General features: G+C 39.8%; 2 protein-coding genes across 2 annotated transcripts; both read left to right on the forward strand.

Annotated features, from left to right (window-relative positions):
• Nucleotides 1-400: 400 nt before the first annotated feature.
• On the forward strand, nucleotides 401-7,437 carry LOC149110098 (putative skeletal organic matrix protein 5). The gene is made up of 5 exons (XM_089292080.1): nucleotides 401-427; nucleotides 546-660; nucleotides 1,055-1,091; nucleotides 5,518-5,644; nucleotides 6,006-7,437. Exons 1-5 carry the CDS (start codon nucleotides 401-403, stop codon nucleotides 6,522-6,524), a joined length of 825 nt encoding a protein of 274 aa, XP_089148206.1. The 3' UTR covers nucleotides 6,525-7,437.
• A 5,434-nt stretch (nucleotides 7,438-12,871) lies between these two features.
• Nucleotides 12,872-19,854, forward strand: LOC149110099 (protein Wnt-8b-like). Its single transcript, XM_089292676.1, has 5 exons — nucleotides 12,872-13,097; nucleotides 15,233-15,328; nucleotides 15,777-15,924; nucleotides 17,977-18,265; nucleotides 18,843-19,854. The coding sequence occupies exons 1-5, from the start codon at nucleotides 13,029-13,031 to the stop codon at nucleotides 19,345-19,347; spliced, it is 1,107 nt and encodes a 368-aa protein (XP_089148802.1). The 5' UTR covers nucleotides 12,872-13,028; the 3' UTR covers nucleotides 19,348-19,854.
• The last annotated feature ends 1,319 nt before the right edge of the window (nucleotides 19,855-21,173 follow it).

Below are 21,173 nucleotides of genomic sequence, written 5' to 3' on the forward strand. Positions count from 1 at the left end.
ACTCAAGTAATCTGCGGTTATGATAGTTTTCTAATAGCGCGCTTTTAGGGCCGGGTAAAACAACGAACGTGATGTGAGCTCTATTCACTTTATTTGCTCGTAATAATGCACATATATTATTGTTCCTTCCTCAGGAAAAAATGCTTTTCAACCAGATGGTACTTCTATTAGTCAGACTTTTAAACAGTGTCAGTTCTCAAAGGACGAGTTCCATTATCTGAATGTGACTCGAGTTGGAGCATTCACCGTGTACGACATCTTTGATTGCATCTTTGAATGCCTTAGCAGTCCTTCCTGCCTTTCTTTTAACTTGGCCGCCTCCAAAGGAGAAAATGGACAACTTTGGTGCGATCTGCTGTCTTCTGATAGGTACAGAAAGCTCAGAGAGTACAATGAAAACATGACTTCGCATCACTTTTTCACTATGGTAGGGCCTGGTTTCTGATACATACGTTCCTTTACCACATTGATATTGCTACTTTACTCCAAATCATCAAACCAAGTTCCTTTTATATATAACCACGAATTGTTTCTTCTTATATCAGTCACCCTGTTCTTCCATGCCGTGTCAAAACGGAGGTACCTGTGTGACGAATTACAAGTATAACACCTTTGAATGCCATTGTGAAAAAGGATTCATTGGTGAATACTGTGAGAAAGGTAGACTGCCAGCTTTATTAATTTAGATTTGTTTCATTTGATGAGCTGTTTTAAGGTGGTCACCTCCATATGATAGCTACGAACGTTGACATTGCTCCAGAATTGGTTGAACGACTACATCCGACTATCAGTGTCCATATGATCGCTTCCATCGCTGCACAATAAAAATACTGTCTGAGAGGACTTGGATCAACCAACGGTGCACTGATTTCAGTAAAGTTTTCATCCCAACAATCCGTACGTTTGCTGAAGACTTGTTTACATATGGTCCGCGCAATGATCAGCTGAACAACGCTTTTTTCAGTGATCGTAGCGATCATTTGCCTGATATGGAAACCAACTATTAAGCATCAGTTGCTCTAATAATTAAGTATCTTTTTTTTTTTGTTTCCAGCTGCGACGTCATGCAAAGAACTGTACGACGTATACAGGTAAATCAATAATTATTAATGTTAGACATTTTAAAGAAGTTCTCATGATTATCATTGGTCAAGAGTCCTTATTTTAGTTCTTATTTTCCTTATTTCCATTGTAGGTAATCGTATGAATGCGTGTTCAGTTAAGCGTTTACACTACGAGCGATATTCGAAAATTCTCTCAAAATTGTGCGAGCCTTTAGGCGAATGCAATTTGTAAGAATTTTGAAATATAACCCGAGTAGCTAAAGTAAATCCTTCTGATTAGTCAAGCTTTGACACGATTACTTATTTATTATCTGACTTAGAAAATTTCTAACTCGCGCACGTTTATTTGCACTGCGGGGCAAATTAAAAGTTTACGATAGATTGGCCTGCTATCAGCCAATCACGATTAAGTAATTTTCTAGTCAAGTAACAACGATCGAATTTGAAGGTGGTTGTTAAGAGTGCCTGCCCGTAAAAATCAGACAAATTCTTAATTTCGCGGCAAGGGTCGAAAATTCGATTTCGCTCATATTTTTATGGTAGATAGGCTAGGGCATGACAAAAACTACTGGATAGTTTTTTTGGCAAAATATCCTTTTATTTCAAAGAAATATGCAAATTACCAAATTCCTTTAAGATCGTCATTTGACGCACCATTTTATTAAACAAGTTTGAGACCCTCGGATGCAAAACCACATCGTTCTTCCGTCTTCAAAACACTCAAATATGTTTGTGCAATGTTTAAATGTGTACTGGGTTGATTTTAGGGAATGTTACGTTGTCTTTTTGGGTGCACAATAATTAAATTTCGAAGACATGTATTTCATTCACTTCAAAGTACCTCGTGAATATAATTAATTTTCACCATGTGCGAAACCTTCAAATGGACCAAGCTTCTGGTGGTTGAATTGCAGAAGGATGGTCTACAGATTCCTGTAAAAATTTCTTTGGGCAAATGATTGTGAGCGACGCGAGAGCTTTTCAAAGTACGTCAAAAATGCAAATATTTGACCATCCGTCGTCAAATTTCAATTTACGGGTTAGACGTATATTTTAGCATGCGCCACATGACTTGACCTATGTTAAGTTGAAATAGACACAGAGCTGATAATTTCGAAATGTTCTAACCTTATTTGCTGTAAAAGGCAGGTCCAAAGCCGATTTGACGTGTTTCTATCACCATTCGTCGCACATAAAGGAGAAGTTTGTTTTTGTTTACATAACGTCCGATGTACATCGCCAACTGTCAACTTATTTAACGGTCGAATACCATGAATCTGTGACCCTCGTTCGACACATATGATCACCACTGCATCTAAGTCAAAAACGGCTAAGTCATTTGTAGATAGTTGCTTGCTTTGCACTACACCAAAATATTACGTTTGATCATCATGGTTTGAATCGTTGCTTGCAGCGGTTCCTTGTTCGTCACGCAATTCTGTCATCCCATTTTAGGGGGTAGGGGTGGGACAATTTCTATCCTGATACGTAAGGCTCCGTAAGGCTTGGAATCACTGGGAGCACGCAATCGTGTTGAGTAGGAAGAGATTAAATTAAGAAATGAAAAGAATGAATAATTTACCATTGCCCCTGTTGTTATCTTTTACTCGACCACCGGTACCTACATGCCCCTGCGTAATACTGTAACGCTAAACTCATACCTAGGTCTTTTCGCGCTATGCAATTATTTTTGGTTTACATGTAATACAGTGGGCTACCCCCGGGGAAATGGGTGGCGACCGCTTAATGGGGCTAGCCGCTTAAATAGAGGTTGGTGTACCTTGAATATTTAATTTTTCACCATCGGGCTATAAATTTCTTGGTGAACATGGAGTCAATTCAATACAATCATGATAGACGCGTGTTTGAATTATCACTCGTCATGCACCTTCAATTTCAGACTCTTATCTGCCATCGCCCTTTCCAAAACAAAGTTCTTAAATTTTGGGTGGCCGCTTAATAGGGGTAAAGACAATAATGAAACCCTTATCGGAATGACCAAATGATGGCCGCGGAGGTAACCGGTCAATAGGTGTTTTATTTACAATATTTTACTGACGATAATTTTGGACTGTATTGACAACAGTCCTCTATTTTCTGTTACATACCAATGCCTCGCCACTAAGCAAACAACTGATACGCCAAACAAAATGGCATGGCCAGGGCTATTTACTCACGTAATTACTAATTAAATTTAGTCTGTTTTTCTCACGAATTAGACTCGTTGTGATTTCCTATTTTTATTTCAGCTAGTTCTTGCTTCTTTAATCTATAACTTTTTTATGGCGATTTTCTTAAAATTCTAGTGAGTACAGGTACTAGCTTTATCAGCTGTTGTCTGAAACATCAGAACGTACAACAAACGTGATATGGACCGAGGCCACGTACACTATAGAATATGATTATATAAATATACACATATATTATTATATATATGAAAAAACAGAAGAACAATGATTAAATTGTTTCACTTATGCTGAGAGTACTCTATACAAAATAGATCAAAATGTGCAGCATATGCCGTGACAGCACTGCGTGACGAACAATAAGGCTGTAAGATTGGGCTGCGCCGACACGCTTATCAGCAATGGTCAGCAATCGAGCAAACGCAATATTTTGGCGCAGCGCAAAGCGAGCAACTATCTACAAATGTCTCAGCCGTTTTAGACTTTGATGCAGTGATGTTCATATGCGCAGAAAGATGGTCACGGATTCATAGTATTCGACCAATATTAGGTTGACAGTAGGCGATGTACATCGGACGTTAACCTTGTGTAAACAAAAGCGAACATATGCTTTATGTGCGACGAATGGTGAGAGATCGACTAGAAACACGTCAAATCGGCTTTGGACCTGCCTTTTACAGCAAATAAGGTTAGAACATTTCGAAATTATCAGCTCTGTGTCTATTTCAACTTAACATAGGTCAAGTCATGTGGCGCATGCTAAAATATACGTCTAACCCGTAAATTGAAATTTGACGACGGATGGTCAAATATTTGCATTTTTGACGTACTTTGAAAAGCTCTCGCGTCGCTCACAATCATTTGCCCAAAGAAATTTTTACAGGAATCTGTAGACCATCCTTCTGCAATTCAACCACCAGAAGCTTGGTCCATTTGAAGGTTTCGCACATGGTGAAAATTAATTATATTCACGAGGTACTTTTAAGTGAATGAAATACATGTCTTCGAAATTTAATTATTGTGCACCCAAAAAGACAACGCAACATTCCCTAAAATCAACCCAGTACACATTTAAACATTGCACAAACATATTTGAGTGTTTTGAAGACGGAAGAACGATGTGGTTTTGCATCCGAGGGTCTCAAACTTGTTTAATAAAATGGTGCGTCAAATGACGATTTTAACGGAATTTGGTAATTTGCATATTTCTTTGAAATAAAAGGATATTTTGCCAAAAAAACTATCCAGTAGTTTTTGTCATGCCCTAGCCTATCTACCATAAAAATATGAGCGAAATCGAATTTTCGATCCTTGCCGATTTATTTTCCATTTTTATGGACAGGGACTCTTAAGCACTACGTTTTAAACCTAACTGTTAATTGCTCCTAATAAGAGCGTTGAGGTAAACTTTGAAAACAGCCCTAAAAACAGACCAGATTTCACAAAACGTGGCCACCTATCAAGCAAATTATGTTGCATTTATTGTTTGCAACTTTCTCACGACGAAAACAAAAGGTAGAATGATCTAGATACCGGTCTAGAAGGGAAAATCTAGACTGCGGTCACTATCGATTTGAGCCAATCATATTCGCACCGCGTGAATTTGATAGTTTCCGGTCCTTGCGAGACACGGCTATATAATAATAATAATAATAATAATAATAATAATAATAATAATAATAATAATAATAATAATAATAATAATACGTTTTTGAGGCGAAGGACCATAGTTAATAGAGGGGAAGGGTTATGAAGCCCAGCAAACATCAAAGGAGCAAACAGAGATTGCAAGACTTATGTTGGAAAGTCCACGACCGTACACAGTAATCTTTTGTTTTGCGCTCATACACTATGAATGAATTACGTAACCAACACATTTCTTTTGGTTAGTTCCTCAGTATGGAGTAAATAGCTATTGTGTTTTTTGCACGGTCAAGGCTAAAAAGGTGAAAAAAAAACATACAACAAAGAACTTTGTCGTTTTTCGTAACCATTCCCCTCTATCAACTATGAAAGGACTGACGATTTAAACATCAGCGTAACTAACTCGCGCCCTTTATCAACTTCAAGTTCAGATAAGTGAACTTAGAAGTTGCATTGCCGCCGTCATATTTAGACGAGTTCTCAGACAAAACAAGCAAACTATCTATTTAAGCTTTAAATATTATATTAACAAGTAAACAGTGTTGAAACCAGTGAACATTTATTTCAACTCAATCTCAAGTTTCTTCAATTCAGTAGCTTTTGTTATTATTCACATCCAACAGGTCCAGCGTCAGTCAGCTGGTTACGCTTCACATAGACTCAAAACCATCCGCTATTCTCTGTCACATGGGAAATTTTGGATGTGGAGATGGAGGATGGACGCCTGTCATGAAGATTGACGGCAAGAAGGTATCAAATTAAATCACCTCTCTACTCGTACACGCCAAGAATCATTATCTGTAAAACTTAAATGGCTACTTTTAGATGGAATGAAATGAACTCGCTATTCTTGATGGGATTTAGCAGGAGTAACTCAGCTCAGTTAGTCGAGATTCTCAACATAATGTTTGATGTTTTACGCAATCCTTTGGTTTTGCGGATTCGTTTGGACCAGAAAATTGTTTACAACAAAATGTTATGTTTACGAAGTCACCAAAACAGTACTCTGTAAGAATTCCAAAGTTAGATGATTAAGCGAGCATCATTCTTTATATACGAGAGGCAATTCATATTTTAAAATGAACAAAACTTTTATACGTTTTCTCCTCAGAGTTTATTTCATTATAACTCGGGGTACTGGAGTAATAAAACTGAATACAACCCTCCTGGAGGGGAGACTGGGTTTGACTCACAAGAGACCAAGTTACCGACCTATTGGAACACATCCTTCTCCAAGATCTGTCTTGGTATGAAGATCGGCCAACAGATCAACTTCATCGTCATCAACAAGCAGGCCAACTCTCTGTACTCAGTACTCGCTGACGGCCAATACCGCGCCACCTCACTGGGTCGTAACAAGTGGAAGACGTTGATTGGCTTACAGGCCTCTTTGCAGCACTACTGTAACAAGGAAGGATTCAATGTTGGGACTGCCCAAAGCGGTGAATCCATAGCAAGAATAGGTATCATTAGTAACGACTACAATTACTGCGCGGGTTGTGATTCCAGAATCGGGTTTGGTACAGGAGGGTATCCTGATGACTCCAACACCTGTGGAAACGAAGCTTCATGGTCACCAGATAATGGCGACAAACACATCAAAGCTATTGGTTACATATTAGTGCAGTAAGAAGGAACTAATGAAATGACGTCAATATCCATTACCTAAATCAATATACTCGAAAACAAGAGATTATCAAGGTAAGAGAGTGAATCCCCCAGATAGGTCCTCTAACTAAGGTAATCCCTCTTAAGGTAATTCCCCTGAAATAAAAATGCACATAGATTTTTGTTCAAACTTTGTCCAATGAATATTTATCATATGAGAACTTGAATTATAAAATAAAAAAGAGGGATGCCCATGCTCATTAAGGAGCAGTGAGACATTGAAAATGTCCCATTTTAGCGTCATTTAATGCTTATTACAAGAACGCATTCCAAGTTATTGTAAACTCTTTGTGAGCCCAGACTCATGAAAACACGCCTCAAACGACAGTCAACACTTGTGTCGGGCACAAATAAGCTTTTTAAGTTTGATTTTGACAGACAGCTGAATCTTTGTAAAAATATTGGAACCAAATTGCTTGCCACGGCTATCAAACTGCCAAATAGAAAAGACTACAGTGCAGCTGCTATTTTTCTTATTTACTCAATTTTCAAACATAGAAATCAGATCAGTCGTTTCTCACGCAAAGCTCATGATTAGTTGATTAAAATGACTGGAAAAAAATTGGGGTGCCCGAGCTCGTTAGTGAGCTATAGCCATTTTTCAACTGACAAAACTCAATATCAAGGCAAATCCGCCATGTTTTCAATGTGCGCGTGCACGAGCGCGCGCTGAAGACGCCATAAATTATGCGCAGTAAGGATGCGCAATGCAGTACCGGGGAATGACCTTAAGTTATTTTCAGTAGACATTGTACCCAGTTCTTCCGCGGATATTACTCGCGCGTTGCGTGGATGTTTTCATGGAGCAGCTGTTTATGTTTCGTTTCGTTTCGTTTCGTTTCAAAGCAAAGGAAAACCTCCAACGCTGTGGGGATGTCTTCTTTGACACAATGTATTTTGATTACAACCAAAGGAGCTTCGGCTCTCGGTATGTTTTAATACATTTCGAAACTTTAATAGCAGTTTAAATAAGAGGCGGATGTCCCCTGCACAAACAATAACAACTGAATGAGTGGCAGAGAAATGAGTAGACAAACGAGTGCAAAGCAAACAAACGCTCAAACACAAGCTTGGCAACCGAACAAACAGATGGTCGAAAGTGCAGGCAGACGCTCGCGGCCCAAGTAGCAAAAGCAGTTTAAACAGCAACAACGTCAAAGGCAACATCGATTAAGAAACAACTTAATATTCAACCTACGAATCTCGCGAGAATTTACATTCATTCAGTTTGTCTGTACTGTCAGAAATATTCCAAACAGAATATGTTAGACAGCGTCAAAATTCGAAAAAGAAATTTTAAAAATTGGCCGTCGCATAATTCGCGTTGTCTCGAATATGCAGAAAGTGGCTATTTCACGTTGTTGTTTTGTAACCTTTTGTAAACAACGGCAAAGAAATGAACAAAGAATAATTAATTATAAAACACGCTTACACAGCCATTGCACTCGTTGCTGTTGCCGATAGAGTGTGCTTAAAAACTCCCTAAAACCGAATAAACAGCCAAAACATCTCTGCTATGAGACGAAATCAAAACATATAAAATGGCGTTCCCGCCATTTCGTGTCAGGTAGTTTCGAGAAAGTCGCTTCGCTGTCCACGCATCGCGCGAGTAGCATCCTCGGAATAGCTGGGTACCATGTCTAAATATAACTTAAGAGGGTTACCTTAGTTAGAGGACCTATATGGGGGAGTCACTCTCTTACCTTGATAATCTCTTGTCGAAACACATTAAAATCACGTCAGTTCCATATTTTTAACCCCATTTAGCATGAACCTTAGTTTCGTCCGTGAGCCTGAAGGGGTGGGACTCTTTTAGCCGACCATATGTATTTCCAAAAGAGTGTACTCAATAGGCTTGTAAGGCATCCGAACTTGCAAATAATCACGCGTCATTTTCGACGTCATACACCTTGATGACGTCATGTTTGAAAATATTCGCCATCTTGGATCCGCTATGTTAGATTTCAATTCCTGTTTTACTTCTTTATTTCCACACTAAAGAAATAAATAAATTGATAAATTTGAAAAAAATGTTTGGTTTCAATAAATTTTTTCAGAAATTCAAGAACAACTGAAAACTGATATAGACAAATCCAAAAAGAATATGAAGATTCAACAAACTGGAAAGATTTGATCATTAAAATCGCTACAAAATCTAAAATCTTGCTTACCATAGGCACGTCAGGTTACATGGGAATAGGCCAAACAGTTTAAAAACAAATTTTTGGGAATTATTTGGTGCCACTGTTGTTGTGGGAGCCGTGGTGGCCTCATGGTTAGTGCGCTTGTCTCCGGATTGAGCAGTCCGGGTTCGAGCCCTGACCGGGGGCATTGCGTTGTGTTGTAGATGAAAACACTTTACTCTCACAGTGCCTCTCTCCACCCAGGTGTATAAATGGGTACCGGCGAATTTCATTTCTTTCTACAATTGACTAGCATCTTATCCAGGGGAAGTAGAAATAATCCTAGTCGCCTCATGCTACTGAAACAGGAGATAAGCTCCGGCCTGATAAGTCACGTGGCTTTACGTAACTACCTACCTACCTACCTACCTACCTACCTACACACCTACCTTAATTGTTGAAAAAGAATTGTAGCATTGATCCAACAAAGTAGAAGTGCTGAAAATGATGGAAACTGTTGCCAGCCACCTTGAATACTGTATATAAGCTAAGAAGACTGAACAGTTTATTGGGTGACGTATGAAACGATCGTTTTTTTTTAGTAAAGAAAATAACCTTATTATTGTCCGTCTTAAGACATAAACCGCAGTTGAAGTAAGGAGGTTTTCATTTTCTAGATTAGCTATTCATTTGTTGGTTTCTTTGACTGACTGAAACACAAGATGAATACCTTGTGCATTTGACATTTCTGTCATAGTCGGGTCATAGTATTTGCCACAGTTTCCATTCCAACAGGAACTGGAAAATCAGGCATGCTGTCCACATGTGGAGAAAGACTACGACAAAACATAATATACCTAAATAGTCATTGTAAGTCAGAGAAATACTTCTATAGATACCTTTAGTTATTTGTAATTCTTAGCAGCATATTTAGTGGAATATGTGTTACCATACAAGAAAGATCGGGATCACAACCTTGATGTCCGATGAAAACTGTTTGTGCTTTGTAATAAGTATTCAACTGCAACGAATAATTAAAAGCAGTGCGAAGAGCATTTGATTGACATTAACGACATAGAAAACATTTTCCGTGTTTTATCGAGTTGTAGTAGAATTCTACTTGTACACTAAGTTCCACAAATGGAGCAATCAGGTTGGCTGAGCTATCCTGTGATATCATCTTTTGATAATTCTATAACATAATTTAAGGAAAAAGGATGACTCTCGAAATCTAGAGTCTCCCTTTTCTTTAATTGAACAATCCACGGCTTTTACCTGTTACATAACAACCTTTAGTCTAAGTTTTTCTGTATATATGCTGTTGTAATTTATGATCTTTGTACGCCATATTTTATATTGCTCTTGTCGTTTTATTTTGGCCGGTTAATTTTGGAACCATAGCGAAAATTTGGAAAGTAAATGGTTTCGACTCTGTTTCTTCGATCGAGAGAAATAACGCAAATGGGATTTGTGCGCATGAGTGATTCCTCATAAAAGGAACTGTGCAAGTCTTTGCGTGGACATGGTTTTCTAGCTCGTGATGGTTTGACAGTTGATTGATGGTTCCAATCTGGTTATCATAAAAGAACGCGAGCTGAGTTTCTGAGTCAGAACTGTGAATGTTAGTGACGATTAGAGTTCAAGGTTAGTTGGGACAATAATAGAGTAGTTCAATCTACATTAAGAGTTACTGGTGAGACTTGTTTGTGTGGTAAATAGAAAGCAAACTAATTCCCCATGAATTTTTTCTCTATGTGTCCATTATGATCTTGATCTTCGCCGAGAAGAAGTTTCTGTTCTGTGAGGGCACCTTTTCTTGTAAGAGAAGCCGAGGTTGCCGACATTTAACGCCCAAGACTGACAATTCTAATATATAGATTTAGGCCAGCCTAAAAACGTTCCTACTTGTTTAGAGCCCGATTAAGCTAACCCGTAAAAAGTTTGAATTTTGATTTCATGTAACTTTGCGGTGAGGTTTTCTGTATAATGTTTGGCGTTCTGTTTTGAGTTTTAATAATCACTATATGCACAAAACAAAGCAGCAAAAAACGTTTGTATAAAAGGAAAAGTTATGATTCGGTTAACCTTTAAACCTGGGTTAGCGTTAACCGGCTTTCGAACTATCCTGCCCTGTTTTCAACAAGTTAACCTGACATGAGCCCGCGATCCAATCGAAAACCAGCACTTGGCAAGCGGTCAACTTCAAAAAAACACGTGACATTGATGAGCTGTAAACTTGAGCCCGCGATATGGTCACGTGATACTGGTCAGCGGATACCTTGTTTTGACAGGTGTCAATTGATCATAACATGGATGTCCAATATCAAGGAAGTACACGGTAAACCAAGGCTGCATGTCTCTGTCAACCTATTAGCTGGAGTATGGCCGCCATGCTGGGCAACTCCGCCTCGTCGTCGTCGTCGTGCGTACGCGCCCACGAGCAACACCGCTAGCCATGAAAAAATATATAGTCCATAGCAAACTGTTAAAACATTTTCAATCTTTGACCCCAAGACTATTTTTAAATCGGTATGTTCAGGAGCCATGGTATGTTATGACAAATTTTTGGCCTGGGAAAGCACTAAAAACCTGGGGAAAACTCTCTGGCTGCAGGGAGGCCGGGATAGGTGACGGCAGATAATATCGTCGGAGATCTATTTGGCCAATAGAACAGACAAAACTTGGGCGCAACAGCAGAGTTAAATCCGAGAATGCAACACAAGACAGGATAGTGGTGTCCGGTGTCCCGCCATCAGGGGCGCAACTGAAGAGCAATTTATAGAGCACATGTATTTATGCTAGGCTATAAACGATCTAATCTTTCGTTTGCTAAGGCTAAACCGCTATTAGTTACCAATGAACTTATTGTTGTTCTAGGTTATTCCTCATAGACTCATAGGCAAGCCAGTTATTCAGCTCGTAATATCAACTACTTGCAACTTCAGGTAGTTCTCACTAAAAGGTGTTGTAAGATAATAAAGATAGACAGGTGGTTACCATGGTTACTGGACTCTCACTAAACTTCTTACAGTTGGCTTTTCTATTCTATGCTATTCAATTCTCTCGTTTGGAAGTACACCTCTACGCTGTAAAAACACAATATATTGAAAACCTGCTATTAAATTTAATTCCTTTCTTCTTTCCTGAAGTTTAGACTTCTTAGATGTTATAGAACCATTTCAGACAGCCCAGTTGTTTAGAAGGTTTTAAGAGATATAGATCTAGAGATTGATCTTTCTGGAACTTTTCCTTAGAAATTTCCGTACCATTTGTCCCCATTTCGAAATTTCGGAATTTTTGGTCGAATGGAAAGCGCCCCTGATTTAGAGAACGAACCGATGTCCACGCATGCGCACGGTAAGGTACCTAAGCGGCGCAAGGATAATTTATCTTTAAATTGATGTTTTATCCGGGTTGATTCTGTGTTGTGGAGTACAAGGTTTTTGTGCGCTAAAAACTGAAATAACTCGCTTTCCCATCGGAATTTGTCTCAAACTCTTAGGTATATCTACGCTCACTTTCATTTCAATTCATTCAAAGAGTTTCTTCTTGCTATCAGCAGCTGTGGCTTGTTTGCTTTGGTCTTTGTCCTACAAAACACGGAAAGCATCAGCCCTTGGTCTTTTTTATGGACCTCGAGCTTTCTGTGCTTAGTCTGTGAACAGGCTCCCGATTGTGTTACCTGACTTGATCTGAGGCCTGTCTAGGTCACTGACAAAACTCCTGCAATCCTCTGTCCCTTGCCAGGCGTTCTGTCTTCGTCCAGGTATGCTTCAACTGGATGGTGCGCGTCAATCTTCTCCATCCTTAACCATTCTTGTTCTTTTAGGGTTTATTGTTGCCGCTTTGATATTTTTCTAGTTTTTTTTAAAAAAACATATTATTTTCAGGTTTCCTTCAATTTAAAGGTAATTTTGTACGTGACCAAAATAACTTAAAATGCCGTGACTGAGCTCCTTTTAGCACCAAACAATGGCTTTTTGATCCTTTGAAGAACTTCCGGTTACCGTCTCCACCAAATAGGGTCGAATGGAAAAGCCATTATAGTAGTTAAACCTGACCCTAATTCTTGGTAGACGCAAGATAGCAGTATTTACAAAACCTCTCCTTGTTTGACAGAGCAGAATTTTGCTCTCAAATTGTGTCATATTTCTCAATTACAATTGTTTTTGTCTGGCACACTTTCAAGTTTCTTTTAACTTTAAGTGGGGCTCATTTCGCAGCCCTACAGACGAACTTTTTCGTTTGATCGTGTTGTCGTCCAGCTCAGAAAAAATGAAGTTATTCATGGTGTTTTTCCTCGTGCTTCTTGTCGGGTTATCGCTCGTACAGCTGGGAGACGCATGTGGTGGCGCGATCCCGCCATTACAATTGACGCGACCGCATGTAGCACCATTCCGCAAGCCAACAAAGTAAGTTTGATTACGGTATCGCTGCAATGTTGGATTCACTAAACTACTTGCTGGATTGCGCTCAAGTTAAAAGGGATTAACACACACATTGAATACATAGTGTCAGATGTACTAGATGGCGCTGATGAGCGCACCAAGACGCTCCTTCATCGGGCGGAGTGGATGAATGAATCACTATCATGATCACTAGACAAGTGTTTGTACAACAAATAATTTGAACAACAATCAGACCCGTGTTAAGCGGACACTCACGGAGCCTTCGTAATTGTCTGTTTGGGCTTAGGGGGAGGAAAAAAACAGGGTGGAGGTGTCCGCTTATGAAATACAGGACGAAAAGTTTGGCCTCTTAAGCTGCTTAACCATTTTAAATTAAATAACATTCGCCTCCTTGGTGCCTATAATTGCTGAGCACTTTTAATGATTGAGATTTCCAACAACTTAGCGCGACAGGGTAATTAATCGTGCTTTTCTCGTAAATCCTCACTTGGTTGGCCATGATACATAGCGATTTAAGGTCATTCCCCAGTATTGTATTGCGCATCCCTACTGCGCATAATTTCACGCGTGATTAGCGCGCGCGCATTAAAAAATGGCGGCTTTTTCTTTACAGCTGGACCTCGCCATAGAGGTAAATCGTCATTTTCTCGCAAACGAGTATGGTGACCTATAGTTTTTTTCTGTTGTTTTGAATTGAGTAGTAAATTTCTCTGCGTAAAATAAATATGGACCAATTCTCAGTGTAGAACAAAAAGCAATCGCCGGAAACGTGAATTCAGCAAGTAATCGTGACTACAATCATGGTGCTATTGTAAGGATTTGTATGGGTATAAACAAGGTGCTGTTGCTCCTAAACGAACATGGGGACCCCTCATTTTTATTTCAAAATTTAAGTTCCTATAATATAAACAATCAATAGGCCAAGTTTCACAAAAATCTCAGTGTAGGTTCTATTTCAGTGGAATGACCTTAAGGCGGCTCCATGGGGTAATCATTTGTGGCGTTGTGCGCGCAAGTTTCATGTTTTGGATGCTGTTTTTGCATTCGTTTTTACACCCATTCCTCTCAAACTTATTACTTGTAATAAGCAATGATTAAATAGTGTTTTACTGTCATCTCTGTTAAAATTTTGGGTTTTAGTCTTGAATTATAAATGCCCAAACAAGTGTGTTTTTTCTTTTTTATGGCCTTATTTGTGATTTTCTTGAATTTCCTTCTGTGAACTCTTCCAGATTTTTCACAGCACATCGCATCCTGCGGGATACGAATTTTAAACACGAAAAAAGTAGGGTTTGTAAAGGTAGTTTTTTCGATTTTTGCAAATTTATACCTATTACCGCTGCGAAAAAAACTGGTCATATGAAATTCCCTGAAAAACGAGCACCGACTAATGTCAAATACTTACTACCAGTCTGCCGAAGGAAACGCGAGAAAATTCACTGTCAGGTTTGCTTTTTGTGCTCATGTTGGCGTCATAAAATGTCAACAAACACTGACGTTTTCCTTCGAGTGCGCGCAGATTACTTGAGCTTTCGTCCTCAGGGCGCGTGCGATCGTAAAACTATAGGGAGTCACCTTAAAGAAAATAATCCTGAAAAATACAAATTCTGCTCCAAGATGTTGCAAAGAATTAAGACCACGTTGTCAGAAAATGCTGGGTATAAGCACGTGAAGCGAATTCTTTTATTTGTTCTATAATCTTAATTTCTTGAATGACCTTGAATGTCTCCAATATTATAGTTCCCCGAGGGAAGCCTACTCACTATAACAGCCATCTATCTCGCGAAATTAAGCGTACATCGACCCCTGATTAGTATTGCTTTTTTGCCACATTTACAACAAAAGTGATCACGTGGAGCAGCCTTTTAGAAATCTTAAATACTTTTTTTTCGATGGAATTCACTGCATTTAAGTAGTTTCCTGGGAATAACAGTTTAACAGTCATTTCAAAGTGTTGCTGATGAATGTTGATGAAATGAAGCCTGACGGAATGAATGCTTTATTTTTACAGCTTCTTCGGTTGCACTTAACTATGATGATCACTCATTTCTTGACAAATTTAATGATTGATACGGGACTGCAAAAATTCGATTTGGTGCCCTATTTTGAAATTTGTGACTATTTTCTTTCCCCCTCAGGAAAGAAAGAATAAAAGACATGTACTACTATATTTTCACAGACCCAGAGACAGCAATAACAGTAGTACAGATTTAGAGATCATTTTACCACGCAAGGTATACTGTGCTGTTTTGGTTTTCTATTCTTTATTTATTCTCTCTTCTCAACATTAAGGCGATTTTAGAATGAGATTGGTTTTAGTTTAAGTGTGCTATTAACAGACGCATCTGTAATGACCACGGGAGATTCGACTGGATATATCCTTCACTTAATTACACGCGTGGATACAGTTATAGTGCGCGTCACGCCATCACTCGCGCAGGGCATTGTCACACACGGGAATTCGAATAGAGCAATAACGCGAGAGTACAGCCTACAGCGAGAACGCGCGGTACAGCTATCACCCACGCTACAGCTATCACCTGAATAGAAAGCTGTCACGTGTGCATTCAGCTATTAGCCGTCTTGCTAGCATGTGTAGAAAGTACGTGTACCAGGTTTTAAATAAACACTCATCTGGAATGTATTTTTTTTTCTTTTTTTCTTTTTTTTTTTTTTTTGCAGGTTGATCCTGCGTTGTTGAGTATCGTGGAAGATGGAGCCCGTCGAGGACTCCGCGAATGCCAAAGGTTGTTTCAGAGCAAGCCTTGGAACTGTCCACTGGAGATGTATAAGAAGTTACCTGTCTTTGATAACAAGACATTGTCTTCCAGTACGTCTGCTGTATTGACCTTTTGTTTAACAAATAAAGAAGCCTCGACTGTGCTCTGTTCTGTTGTAAAGCACGCAGGAAGCAGTGGAGCACGAAAGAAGTGTAGGGAAAAACATGAGACGTAGTCGAGTGTTTTTCCCTACTTCTTGAGTGCTCTACCGCTTCCTAAGTGCTTTACAACAGAACAAAGCACAGCCGAGGCTTCTTTATTTGTTTTATGATAAAGAATCCGATAATTTCTCCACGCATTCGGCTGAATTTTCAAACCAAACTTTATTTTCCAAACGAGTAAAAGTGGCGTCAGCGATGCACTGTTCTCTGATAAAGCACGCTAAAATAAGCCAATCACAATCCTTGTTAGAATTGTTCAAATAATTTGATTGGCTAACGAAGCGACAGCTGTCAATCACAAACTGGACTTCAGCTAAGCTTTCAGTTTCGAGTAGTTTGAGCGGCTTTCGAGAGAAGAACGATGCCTTCAAAGTTCGCTTTTAAGTTAATTTTTAAATACGGATCTAAGGGCAGGTAAAGGTTTATAGTCCAGAGGAATCCGGCCGTATTGTGGCACATGAAAACGAGCACCTTTTCAGTGGAAATTACGAAACGCGGAGCTCAAAGCTTGCGGATGAAAATGCGAAATGCCGAGTTTAATTTGAAAGGAGCTGCAATTATTTACGGCTTGTAGCCGCATGCAGCAAGATTGCCCGAACTAGCGTAAAAGTTAGAAAGACTAAACGGCTCCCACTGGTTCTACTCCGAGCACAGAAGAGAATATCAGAGCAAGCTTTGCATTGACCACTCGTCGGTTCACTTCGCTGAGATGACCGGAGAACGAGCGTTACTACACTGCATGTAAGTGTTGTTTAAGCAATTGAGCATTTTTACAAAAATAAAGCTTCTCATCATAAACAGAGACAGTTCAATTGTTGTTTTCTGTCGTTGTTTTACTTCTTAAGTATAATTTCTGCCTTCGTAACAAATATAATGTCCTTATCGAAGCACTGTTTAGGTTGAGAATTTGTTTATTTCGCTATGTGTTTTGTCGGCGGGAATCTAGCAAAACTTGTTATTTTAGTACAGTTTTAACACTACTGTTGCTAACAATGGTCTCTGTGAGCCATATTTACTGCAGACAAATAGCTCGTTTCCACTGCGTTTGTCTGAGTCACAGGGGATGTTTAATTTGGGTCAAATTCGTCAAAATTCCGAAGCAAAAACTTGGAAGCCAACTTACCGTCATCAACCCGTGCTCTGTTCTCTGATAAAGCACGCTGTTTCAGCCAATCAGAGCGCGCGTTATATGGAAACTTTGTTATAAAGTATAATAATGTGTAATACGTATAATTATCCTATATTATTTATGTGAACGTCCAACGAGCTTTCCTGCCACCAGCTATGTTTATTCAACCTTTGATCAGGCTTCCACCATCTCCTCCGTCGCTGCGAGAAGCAATAATGACTGATCACAGGTTGAGTATGGTCTATTTTAGTTTGGTTTTTGTCCACGAAAGATTTGAGATGTCTCAGTATCACATAAGGACTAGTTACCTACCTTATTCACATTATAAGTCTGTTGATAGCTCAAGAGTACACGTCCCTAAAATTGCACCGTACTAGACTTATAAGCGACCTGGCAAAATATATACCGAGGGTGATGACCTGTGATGAACCAGTCTCCAATTCAAGAGAACTACTTAGAGCCCACAGGGTGCTCCCTCCAATGGACTATACAAAAAAGGGGTCCTTTTTCAGGCTGGAGGTATATTAAAAGGTACGTTTTCACGAGTTGAAGTATAGGAAAGGCTAGGAAAAGCTGTCATTTAGGTATTTAAAAGGCGTCTCAAAATATCTCTTACAGGTAAGCTTATATTGATAATGAGAAGACCTATATGGACGTGTTGGGTGGGGTTTGAAGGAATTACTGAGAAATTTCTATAACCATCGCGCCGATTCGGCAGTCCAGTTGTTCGGTAGCTCCGTGGCTAATTAACACTTAGTTTTCTTCTGAAGATATATACGGTTGTTCCCTTAGATTTTATCGCTTTCTTGCAGCTACTCGAGAGATAGCATTTATCCAAGCCATCAGCGCTGCCGCTATCACCCACGAAATCACGCATCAATGCACACAGAATAAAATACCCGGATGTGGCTGTCCCCCATGGCGCCCAGGCCCTTATAGAAGTAGTATTACTTGGAACAAGTGTGGCGATTTTATTCCGTTTGGAGAAGAGAAGAGCAAGCCCTTCACCGACAGGCTGAAAAAAATACACGACGCTCAGACAGTTGTTAACCTGCATAACAATGCAGTGGGAAGGGAGGTAACGCTTCTCTTTTACAATCTGTGGTCTTATCGCTAGTATGTGTGTTTTTGTGTGTACTGCCGCTGTATATGTACCTCGGGGGCTCCCATATAAGAACGACGGAGGTGCTCCTCGTACCTTTTAGGGGTTAAAAAGGCGGCTTTGGTACGTCTTGGGGTGTTCAGCCTCGAAAGGTCCACAGCGGGAGCTTCTGTTTTAAGCCGAAAAAAATAACCTAAAAAGATCTGGTGTCGTTTTAGAATTGTTACCTCTTGGGGGTGAAACAATTTCAAGATACGCCCACAAAACAGGATCTTAGCACCTCTTGGGGGCTCTTTTCAAAATTTCCGACCAGCACCCGCGTCTTTTTTATGTAGGAGCCTCCCCCCCTCCCCCCCACCCCGCCCCCGGGATATGTACCTGACTGCTAGAAGGTCGAACAAAAGAAAGATTTCAGATAACAATTTGCCTGAGCATTTTCTTGGGCCATCATAATGTCACAATTGACAAAGAAGTCTTCATGCGCTCCCTCTTCTCCTGTGCTTCCCATCTTTCTCTGTCCCCTGTGTGCTTTTTAGAGCTAAATTTTAATTCATCCTCAATTTCGCGGGCGAATAGGGGCATAACATCTTGTAAGTGCGAAAGTCTCACAAGCGTATGCGGTGCAAAATCTTGCTGGAAAGAACTGGCGCCTTTTGAAGTTGTCGCATCGAAGCTGAAGGAAAAATTCCATTTTTCTCTGCAAGTGCGGCTCGTGCACGAGCAACTTCAGGATCTATTCGGCAGAGTGGTCTCAGTGAGTGACCAAAGGCTGGTTTATCTCGACAACTCCCCTGACTCTTGCGAACAAAACGACACCCTGGGTTACCCTGGAATGCTGGGACAATCGTGCAGAAGCGATCTGTCCGAGGACAAATGCGAATTTTTCAGTCTTCTCTGTAAACAGGGTTGTAACCTGAGAGTTGAAAAAGTGCAGCGTTACAAGCGGGTTAATTGTAGGTGTAAATTTATTTACTGCTGCAAAGTTGAATGCGAAGAATGTACGGAAAAGTCATATTTTGAAATAACTTGTAATGCCTTGAAAGCGTTGGAGACAGATGTCAAAGGTCGAGCCCATCCTTGAGTTCAGCTCTTGAAGACGAAATGCACTTTTTGTTTTGATCACGACATGTTATATGATGATTTGCACGTGAAATGCACTTTGTGGCAAGATCATTGAACGAAATGTAACATTTAGGAATAACGAAACCTTTCTTCTATAGTATAAAATCGAAATAAACGAATGGTGTTAATTTCTTTCTTTTACTGGCAGTGTTGGCTTTCTAAAAGGGAATAGAAAACATTTTTTCAGTCGATCGGGTTTTCTAGTTACAGAAACCATGGATGAAAGTTTTGAAGAACTCAAGAAAACTGTGAACACTCACCTGCAGCCTCTGTGTCGTGTTCCCACAGCATTTCTTGTTCTCTCAAACTACCACTCGTTTTTCTCTGACTTTATAGGAACACTGAAAATGCTCTCTAATTCTTTAACACAATATTCTTACCTCTTATAGTTAACGTACTCTCCGTTTCTCATAACTGTATCAGTAACTCATAAAAATTAAAATACTGAAATAAAGTTGTTGACTTGCATAGTCACTTAAATTACACTTAATTGAATCTCAAGAAGTTGCTCTTTTTTAATCCACTCACAAGTCCCAGGGGCGGATCCACGGGGAGAGTGAAGGGGAGTGCGCACCCCCACCCCTCCCACCCGGACTTGAAGCCTTCTTCTTCGCATTCGCTTTTAAAATTTGTTTACCTCACTAGTCAGCCGCCATTCCTTAGTGGTGCAGTTGAGATAGAAAAATTTTATTTCAAATTAGATGTTTATTTACACAATTTTTTTTACGATCGCTGACTTTCCCCATGCAATTCTCTATGTGTACAAGCTGTCCCATACACCACGTATGCCGGCAGAGTCAAATTTTGAGCTTGGGAAGCTTGTGGACGAAGTACGAGCGAGTTACCATGCCGGACGCCAGCGACCCATTTCTGGCGCCAAACTGGAAGCTTGGAGACACAAAATGTTTCATATTTTTGACTTTTTACAATCTGATGTGGTTTTGGGAATTGTCAATCCCTTTTCGTGAATATTTAATGCAATCTCCAGTGATAAAAGTTGCCTGATTCCATTTGACGTCAGGACAGCTAAGTTTTTCCCGCCTGCTGAATCCTGATTGGTCAATTCAAATTTCAGGCGCGCCAGCCGTAAGCAAGGTGAATCCCACACAGATGGTCTCGCTCCTGATAACAAGAGTTTTTCTTAAATGTGTTCGAGGCAACGATGCAGGTTCCTTCTGACAAATCCGACAGTAAAAGTAAGTAAAGTAAAGTAAGAGTATATTTAGCCGCCGGGTTAGCCTTCCTGATAGTGCTAGTGACATGACGAATATTAAACTTGATCGAGGTACTTAAAGAGTTCCACTCCTAAATATTTATTTTGTTTACGGTGTTTGTTTATGGTGCATTTCTCCTTTGCGCGGGACTTCCTCCGAATTTTTTCTCTTCGGACTCATTGAAGAACGTCGTCTGATTATTGACTTCATTAGGAGCCTATTATTCATTAGGAAGCTTAGGCCCTGTCGTTCACACTACACAGGAGGAATTTAACGCAACAATCATCGGTCGTTTGTTTGAGGAAATCTCGGCCAGGGAAATCAAGTGGTTCTCCCGATCCCATGGTGTTCGAAAAGGTTCGTTCTAAAATGTTTTTCGTCCCCAGGAAAAATCAAAGTCGGCGTTTTCAAATTCCTCCGGTTTGAAGAGCGTTTTCGAAAAGCTCCGTTTTCATGACGGATTACTCTGGACCGTAGGCCTAACCGTAGAAATAAAGCTGTATACGTTTTTAAATTCCTCCGGCATAGTATGGACGGAGTCTGGAGCAAACCACGACGTCAATGAGTACCA

The sequence above is a fragment of the Orbicella faveolata genome, unplaced genomic scaffold (assembly GCF_042242905.1).
Source record: "Orbicella faveolata isolate gen_17 unplaced genomic scaffold, um_ofav_v1 contig_24, whole genome shotgun sequence".
In the NCBI taxonomy this organism is placed as follows: Eukaryota; Metazoa; Cnidaria; class Anthozoa; order Scleractinia; family Merulinidae; genus Orbicella; species Orbicella faveolata.

Coding starts and splice junctions, on each gene's coding strand:
- LOC149110099 (XM_089292676.1), top strand. CDS start 13,029: ATGTGGTGGCGCGATCCCGCCATTACAATTGACGCGACCGCATGTAGC. Junction 13,098..15,232: donor CCATTCCGCAAGCCAACAAA/GTAAGTTTGATT, acceptor TTTCCCCCTCAG/GAAAGAAAGAATAAAAGACA. Junction 15,329..15,776: donor AGATCATTTTACCACGCAAG/GTATACTGTGCT, acceptor TTTTTTTTGCAG/GTTGATCCTGCGTTGTTGAG.
- LOC149110098 (XM_089292080.1), top strand. CDS start 401: ATGACTTCGCATCACTTTTTCACTATG. Junction 428..545: donor CGCATCACTTTTTCACTATG/GTAGGGCCTGGT, acceptor TTCTTATATCAG/TCACCCTGTTCTTCCATGCC. Junction 1,092..5,517: donor GAACTGTACGACGTATACAG/GTAAATCAATAA, acceptor CACATCCAACAG/GTCCAGCGTCAGTCAGCTGG.